Source organism: Passer montanus, unplaced genomic scaffold (genome assembly GCF_014805655.1).
Source record: "Passer montanus isolate IOZ18808 unplaced genomic scaffold, ASM1480565v1 scaffold18, whole genome shotgun sequence".
Classification (NCBI taxonomy): Eukaryota; Metazoa; Chordata; class Aves; order Passeriformes; family Passeridae; genus Passer; species Passer montanus.
Genome location: NW_024365381.1, coordinates 16468285 through 16476761, shown reverse-complemented (window position 1 = coordinate 16476761; position 8477 = coordinate 16468285). Strand labels below are relative to the sequence as shown.

The window sequence follows — 8477 nt, the reverse complement described above, 5'->3', positions numbered from 1 at the left end:
GGCGCCGATGGCGGGGGGCAGCCGCAGCGCGGGGGGCGCCGGGGCCGGCGGGCGGTGAGGACGGAGCGGGCAGGGCCGGGACGTGGCGGAGGGGAGCGGAGGTGGGGTGAGACCCCCGAGCTCACTGCCACCCCCGCGTGTCCCTCCGTTGCAGGGCTGGTTCCCGGCTGGACGGGCTGTTCCTGCGGCGGTTCCTGCGGCTCCTGGCCGTGCTCTTCCCTGGGTGGCCCTCCCCGAGCGCCCTCATGTTCTTGACGCTGCTCGGTGTCGCCTTGCTGGGTGAGCCTGGGTGGTGGGGATGGATGGGGGGCTGCACCCCACGCCTGCTCCTTGCGGTCCCCCACTTTGCCTTGTCACCGCAGTCCATCAGTTCCTTCCCCTGCTTGCCTTTCTCCTCCAGAGCAGCTGGTTATTTACCAGGTCGGCGTCATCCCCAGCCAGTACTATGAGGTGCTAGGGAACAAGGACTTCTCCGGATTCAAAACACTGACTGCCGTTGCTGTGACTCTGATCGTTGTGAACTCCACGGTAAGACCAGAGGCTTACGTGTCTTGGGAGAGGAAGAGAAGGCTGCCCGTGGTTCCTGGCATGATCCTGGCCACAAAGGATTCAAGTCTGCCCATGCCCTGGATCGCTAGTACAAACTGCTAGTTTTTATTTCATTTTGAAAAAATGTTCATTCTCACTTATCTCTCCCCATCCATCTCTTTGCCCTCGTTCCAGCTAAAAAGTTTCGACCAGTTTATCTGCAACATGATGTATGTGAACTGGAGGAAATCCCTCACTGAATACCTCCACAGCTGCTACTTCCAAGGACAGGTCTACTACAACCTGCTCGTGCTGCGTGAGGACATCGATAACCCGTAGGCTGCTGGCAGCTTCTTTCAGTATCTTGCTTGGCTTCTCCTGGGCTGCTGCACACCTTTTCTCTTTGTCTCTGGGTAGGGGATTGAGCCCTAGAAGCTTTTACCATCTGGGCACAAATCTAGGCACCCTCTTCTACCCTGGTGGGAGGTGATACCTATTGCTGGGAACTCCTGTGACTGCCAGTTGTGGTGGTTTTAGGGGCAGGATGTTTCAGTTGCAAGGAAAGTGGATGCCCATTGGAACAGGGATCTAGTGCTGCTATAAAACCTCTTGTCTGCAAACTCAACCCTTGACACTGTGTGACGTTGCAAAGGGCCTGGCTGCAGTCAGCAGTGCCTCTCCTTTCCTTCACACAGCTGGTGCATTATGACAGTCTCTGTTCTGTTTGAACTTCAAACACCAGGATCTGCAGCTGAGCATAGTTCAGTTGTATTTTAGTGGTTTGATAACCCATGGGAGCCAAATCCAGGAAGGGCTTTGTTTTGCACTGTATGAGGGCTGCATTTCCTTTTCCTGTTCCTAGGAAGGAAGTGTCAGTGGTGACTAGAAATATAAGAGGAGGAGCTTTCAGTCTCTCCTTGTGGATCCCAGACCCGCCTCCAAGAGGCCCCTCTCCAGTTTGCTTTGTGCACTGTCCTGCTTTCTGCAGAGCTGTTGGTCTACCTGGGCTGCACAGCAAAGGTTGAATGCCCTTCCTCACAGCTGTGTGTGGACCTTGGCCTTCCAGCCTGTCCTCATGCACAGGGCACTGCTGTCATAGTTGCACACTGTGAAGAGCTAAAAATCCTATGTTAGACATCATGTGAGAGGTCACAGAATCACAAAATACTCTTTAGTTGGGGTGGACCCACATGGATCATTGAGTCCAACTCTTGAAGCGAATAGCCCACACAGGGATTGAGCCCATGGCATTATTACCACCATGCTTTAACCAACTGAGCTAATCCTCTTAGTTGGGGTGGACCCACATGGATCATTGAGTCCAACTCTTGAAGCGAATAGCCCACACAGGGATTGAGCCCGTGGCATTATTACCACCATGCTTTAATTCTTTGTAGATTCACTGTAGAATCTCCCTAATTCTTCCCCCTCCAGAATCTATAGTTGTTATTATTAAATACTAGCTGAAAAACTAGAAATCAAAGAGGAATTTTTTCCAAATAATGTGTTGTTAACCATTGTTTTGAGACTCCAAGCTCTCCTCTGCTGGAGTGGGCACCTCTGATCTAGTCCCTGCGTTGGTGCCATTTCCCATGTTAATGGAAAGGGAGGAGAGCATGCCCAGGGTCCTGGGGAAAAACTGCTGTCTTGCAGGGACTCTTAACTCTTGCTAATAGTGGAAACTTATCTCCTCTGCTGGAGTGGGCACCTCTGATCTAGTCACTGCGTTGGTGCCATTTCCCATGTTGATGGAAAGAGAGGAGAGCATGCCAGGGTCCTGGGGAAAAATTGCTGTCTTGCAGGGACTCCTAACTCTTGCTAATAGTGGAAACTTCAAGAAACTGAAGCAGCTTCTGCAGTTCTGCTGCCTGTTGCTACTGGCTGCTTGTCCTTGCTCCTTCATTGCAGAGCAGGGTGGTTTGTGTGGCTGCTGCAGGAAAACATGCTGGGTATCTAAGGGGTAGCAGCAGGTTTGGGTCAAACAGCTCTGCATGTTGGGCAGTAGGTCATTGTTATCAAGCTGATGCACTTCCAGGCTGCTGTTGGGTTTACTCCCAATATCATTAAATGTTCATTTCTGATAGTGTTTTCTATGGCATGGAGAACACGGAAGGAGTTCAAGGAGTACAAGGAGGGGTTAAAAGCCTATGTTTGTCATCAGGGCATGCAGCACTTCCTAGGCAGTGCAGCACATTGAAGCCAGAAGCTCCTGCATGCCTGTCTTTTTCTTTGGGGACATGAGGGGAGGTGGAGGACAGAGGCCCCTCACCACATGATTTTCTGCTCAGGTTTATTTTTAACTAGGGAACATGTTCACATTGTGCAGTGAAATGTAGGAGACAACTGGGTCAGTCTGCCCTGCAGCAAGAGACTCTCATGGCCTTTGCAGACCAAATGTGTGGGATTACTGTGGAGTATGTCTCATTACACCTTGCTCTGCTCCAACATTCAGTCTTACTAAACAAGTGTGGTTTTGGTGCCACTGCAGAAATTCTCTTCATCTTGCAGTTCCTTGATGAGAGTTTTTTCCTTGCACCAGGTACTTAGAGAACAAAGTAGAGCAACAGAGATCTCCCATTATGCAGTGCAAACTGAACTGAGTGAATGAACTGAGTGTTCATTCCACCTCAAAGGAATGAAGAGTGGGTTCTGAGTGCCATACAAGCACTTGCAGCACCTAGTAGGTGCATTTGAGTTGATGCTTTCATGTGTTTCATGTATTTTCATTACATGTTACTTAATAGCTTGCAAAAAGCAATATCCTCCTATGAGACTATAGCACAATTTAAGTCACAATTTTGTGGGAATATTACAGTGTGAGGAGAAGGAAAAATGATGCTGCAAGGTCAGAGTGAGGGCTGCCCCAGAATTAAATCCATTGCTGTTCCAGAACTGCAGAAGTGTTAAAAGATGAATGTCTTTGTGGTAGTATCTGCACTGAGACTATCCAGGAGTGCATCCTTGCTCTTCATTCTGAACTCAAGCATTAAGTTATGGCCTTTCCACTGGAGCTTAGCACAGTAGGCTGAAGCCTCCATCCATGTGCTCTGGACAGATGAGGTGCTGAGAAGTAAATATACTGAAATTCTTCCTGGTTATCCCAAGTGCAACTCCTGCTCAGTAGTGGGATAGATGGGACTTGAGAGTTTGTCACCCATGTGCCTGCTGCTAGTGAGGTGAGAAGGCTTGGTGTGCTGCTTCCTGCTCTCCTGGGCTGGGGTGGATGGAAGCACTTCCTTCTTGGCAACAAAGGAAGCAGAGGCACTCTGTGCAGAGCCAAGGGATTGGCTCTTGTGAGAGGGTAGCTTTGATGGAAGTGTTTGCAAATATCCAATAGCTGGTGAAGGCCTGGCTTGTGCTCTAGCCTGTCCTGGTGGGTCTGATGGCATCCCAGTCCAGTACTGAAGGTTAGGGGGAGAGTCAGTAGTTTTTCATAGTATGGAGGTTGTTCCAGGAGAGGTGTAAAGACAATGATGCAGAGACCTTCAGCACAAGTTTTGAACAACGTTGTTGAAAGTGGAACAAGGGATAAATACAAGGAACAGGTTGAAAGCAATGGCAAGGGTTGTTCTTCCTGGGTGCCATGAAGGCCCTTGAGTGGGCCCTGCTGGGCCATGAAAATGGTCTCCTCTGGGGAATCTGCAGATCCTTCCTAGGCAAGCTTGTTCACCTGCTGCCTGTCCTGTGTTCATCCACTGAAACAGCCTGGTTTGTGCCTGTTAGGGATTTAGTACTGGCTCTTGCTTCTGAGCTGTAATGGTGTCAGTGGCTCTTTGTGTTGAGCAGGGACCAGCGCATCAGCCAGGACGTGGAGAGGTTCTGCAGGCAGCTCAGCTCCATGGCCAGCAAGCTCGTCATCTCACCCTTCACACTGGCCTACTACACATACCAGTGCTTTCACAGGTAAGGATGTATCCTGGCCCTGCTTGCACACCTCTTTTCTGTGTTCTTTTTTTGGACCCTACCACCCAATTACAACTCCCCAGATAGATATTTGTACACATGGGTGAGTGATCTCTATACTCCAAGAACTCTGCCTTAGGGATGCTGGGATGTGCAATGTTGGCCCACAAACTTCTGTGAAAGCCAAGAGAAGTGACAGCTGAGGGCTCTGATTGCTTGAGCATAATGGTGCAGGAGTGTCCTTTTGCTTGGATTATTGGCTGACTTCTCTTTCTCCTCTATAGCACAGGCTGGCTGGGCCCAGTGAGCATCTTTGGGTATTTCGTCATTGGGACGATGATTAACAAAGTGTTGATGAGCCCAATTGTGTCTAAACTTGTGCAGCAGGAAAAACTGGAGGGAGATTTCAGGTAAGTCTCAGCAGAGCAGTATTTTCACTCCCCCTTGGCAGCTCCTGTGAAAGCTGCTTTTTTGTCCCCATTCAGGACTGTGTATGTAGCTAATTCTCTTGCCTGTGACATTCCTCACACTCAGAGAAGGCTACCTGTGCAATGGTGCCTCAGAGTCAGTGTAGTGAGCCCCTGCCAACCATTCACAGCCTTGTGTCATGGCAGGCAATGCCCTTGGTTCAGTCTCACAGCCCAGTCTTTCCATATGCTCTGTAACTCACCTCCTCTCCCTTGCTTGCAGGGCTGGCTGTGTGTGTAGCAGGGGCTTTGTAGCTTTCCCTGGGGCTCAAGGCATCCAGGGACAGCAGCATAAGCTGTTGTGGCACAGAGAACCCAGCCCAGGGCAGTTGGCTGTGGTGATTTTGTATGATGGAGATGCTGGACTAGCAGCAAAGAGTAAGCCCAAGGGCTAAGAAGATGTGGACAGAGAGCAGGATACCAAAGAAATGTACCACTGAGCTGGCCGTGAAAGGTGGCACCTCACGTTAAGCCTTGGTCTCTGGTGCCTTTCTGAGCCTGTTGAATATTTCTGCCAAGAGATGCCTCAGATCATTGCTCTAACATGCAAGATAAGTTTCTTCTAGGAATGGTTTTGGCTACATAATTCACTGAGCATTTGTGCACAATTTTTTTTTTTTTTTTGCTTGTACAGGTTCAAGCACATGCAGATTCGTGTCAATGCAGAACCAGCTGCTTTCTACAGGTTAGTAGTGTTAATTTCTTTGTATCCTCAAAGGGATTGTCCCAGTTCAGAGCATCCTTGTTCACATATCCCAAAGGAGCCCAAGTTCTGTTGCTGCAGCTTTCTGTCCCTTCCACTGCAGCATCATGTAGCCCTGACACTCGTTCTTTGCATTCTGTGCATCATGTGCAGAAATAATCCACAACTATCTTTCCTTTGCCTCCCTTCTAACATCCTCAGAGGCAGATACAGATTTGGTGCTGGCTTAGAGACGCTTACTGCTGTTTTGCTAGGTCCTTACCTGCTCAAAGTCTTATTGCATCTGGTTCTGTTGAGGACTCACATGTTGCTTCTGGCCCCATCCTGCTGCTGCTTGCCTGCATGTCTTCTGTGGGTGTGCTAGCTGCTACTTGGCCATCTTACCTCTGCTTTGCTGCTCTTGGTCAGCCTGTGCCCTGACCCTACATAAGCTGTACTGGTGCTCTGAATTTGCTCAACACCATTCACCCCAGAGCTGAGCACACAATCAGGAGCCCAGCAGCACCTCCCCCACTTAGTGATGCCCTGAAACGTGTTGAGCTGCTGCTTGGTTCACCAGGAAAAGAGGCATGAATTTGGTGTAGCCTGTGTTGGGGTGGCAGGAGGTTGTTGCTTCTCTCTTGTCACGAGTCTGCCTTTGCCCTGTATGTTGCAAAATTGCACTTTCAGGAATTGTAGCACATGTTCTCTCTGTGGTCTTCCCTGCCCACTATCTGTATTTGGCTCCTTCATGCTATATTGAATGAGCATTTCAAGTGTTGTGGTGCTGTCCCTACAGTGGTTTGATTCAAAATCACTGATTTCATAACTTATATTGACAGGCATGAAACTCATTTAAATAACCAAAATCAATATTGGTTTGCACTGGCAAGTCTGTGTTATTTCCTTGTACTCTGATTGATTCTTACTGATTGATGATAATTTTTTGTAATGGAAAAGATACTGTAATTACATGCCCTTATTTAAGATGCAATACTTTCTCTCACAATTTTGGTTTGTTTTTTTTTATTCTATTACTAAGTAGAAAATGGAAAGTGGATTATTATACCAGAAAACAAAGTGTTTTGGTTCAGTACAATGTTTTAGTAGAAAAGCTTCATTTTGTGTGAAACTAGAACTTAGCTGAGTTGCACACAACCAGGCATTTTCATGGTATGCATCATAATTAAAAATAAAGGAATTTTTTTAAAGGTGCATTTCTAGAATCCTGCAAGAGGAGGAGCATATGGTGAGTGGCTGGTTTTGATTGCTCAACTTTCTAGCTTGTGATCTTGTCCTCTTAAGACTGACTGAACATTGCTTTGGTAAAGGAAGCAACAGAAGCAGAGCACTGCCACCTTTTTACTTCTTTTGTTACTAAGTCCTTGGCAAACTTGCTTTAAAAGTGAAGTGAATGGGAGGAAAAGAGGAAACCAATACAGCAATCTCTCCTCATCTGCAACAGAATAATAGCTGTAGAACAAAGGTCCCCGGTTCCTTTCTTACCTTTAATTCCTTGTGTCCAAGCCTTTCTCCTTTCCCAATACATGGAAAGCAAAGACTGCAGCTCAGTAGTTACCTGAGATGTGTTATAAGGTAGTAAAGCCAAACTAAATTCTAACCAGGTGCATTTTTGAGAAAGAAAATGTATATTTCTGTGAACTGAGAATCTTTAGAAATGAGATGTCAACAATCTTATTTTGGATGTTTTTATGCTGCTTCTGGCCTTATCTTCTTGGGCTCTAGTGAGTCCCCTGTTGCATAGATTGTGGTGGGAGTGTGGTTAGTGTAGTGGGCACGAGCCTCCGTTGGATGTCAGGGGCAATAGGTGCTATGGCAGGTGGGAGACTGAAATGAGATGTGGAGCTCTCTCTGCATTTTGCCACCTGAGGGCAGCCCAGGCCTTGCAGAGCAGCAGCAGGAGCTGTCACGTTTGCTTGAAGGTGATGGTTTAGGAGATGTCTCCTTGCTCCTGGCTCAGCCTGGCCACTGGAGCATCACCACTAACTTGTGTGGTGGGTGACCTGATGGAGATAGCCCTGGGAAAGGGGAAGTTGTGCAGCTGGGTACCCGTACTGGGGGTTGCACTGCTCAGGACTTGCCTTCATCCCATTCCTGTGGAGTGAGAAGTGGGAAGAGGTGGGCTAAGGCTGCTGGCCATGCAGGCCATGTGGGCTGATTATCACCCCCTGGACTCTCCTCTACCTTCTCCTTTCTGGATCCAGCTGTGTAGCAGTGCCATCCCTCTCTTCCAAGCAGGCTGTATTTGGGAACTGTGTTTGACCTTGGGTGTACACAGCTTCAGGCTGGAGCCTCACTGACAGTGTCTGGCCTGGCTTTACCTCCTCCTGCTGCAACAGCAGCAGCAGCCATGGGCTCTCAGAGATTTGTAGGACTGCTTGCTTCAGCCAGAGTTCCTTGACGATACCCTTCAGGAAGGCAGTCCTGGCTGTTCAGTTCCTGGTCAATAAAGAGCTTGTTAGTCAGAGGCAAGGGTGCCAGGCCCATTCAAAGCTTCAGTTTTAAAGCCCATGGTCCTAGGATGTCTGTGGCATGTTGCAATCTTACTTTTACAGGGCTGGGCGAGTGGAGCACATGCGCACAAACCGGAGGCTGCAGAGCCTGCTGAAGACCCAGAGAGAGCTGATAGGCAAAGAGCTGTGGCTGTACAGTGAGTGGGCGGACTGGGGGGTGTGTGGTAACTCCATTCTAGTGGCCCACATGCTGGGAAACTCCACTGGTAGAGAAGTTGGGTGGGTGCTGTGTTTTCTTCTTCTGCCTCTTGCTGATGTGTGAAAGCCCTGAGGGTGAACAGAGGGTGCCTCCTGCAGTGTTAAATAGGAATTCTGTTGTGTAAAAGCCTCATAAAGAGGCAAAGTCGTGGAGGACCCAGAATC

The 8477-nt window shown here is 48.6% G+C and overlaps 1 protein-coding gene across 10 annotated transcripts in view; it reads left to right on the top strand.

Moving 5' to 3' along the window:
* ABCD4 (ATP binding cassette subfamily D member 4) overlaps window positions 1-8477 on the top strand; it is a 28188-nt gene continuing 19711 nt past the window's right edge. For 7 of the 10 annotated variants that reach the window (XR_005627069.1, XR_005627067.1, XR_005627066.1 and 4 more), the window contains exons 1-8: window positions 1-54; window positions 155-279; window positions 401-528; window positions 724-863; window positions 4315-4431; window positions 4716-4841; window positions 5533-5583; window positions 8157-8251. Coding sequence is in view for 6 of the 10 variants with exons in the window: in XM_039705031.1 (XP_039560965.1) it covers window positions 8-54; window positions 155-279; window positions 401-528; window positions 724-863; window positions 4315-4431; window positions 4716-4841; window positions 5533-5583; window positions 8157-8251 (829 nt within the window). In the remaining 4 variants the exon portion in view is untranslated. Of the gene's footprint in view, window positions 55-152; window positions 280-400; window positions 529-723; window positions 942-4314; window positions 4432-4715; window positions 4842-5532; window positions 5584-8156; window positions 8252-8477 lie in introns of those variants that run through there. The other 3 variants (XM_039705032.1, XM_039705033.1, XM_039705034.1) reach the window with 3 other exon arrangements.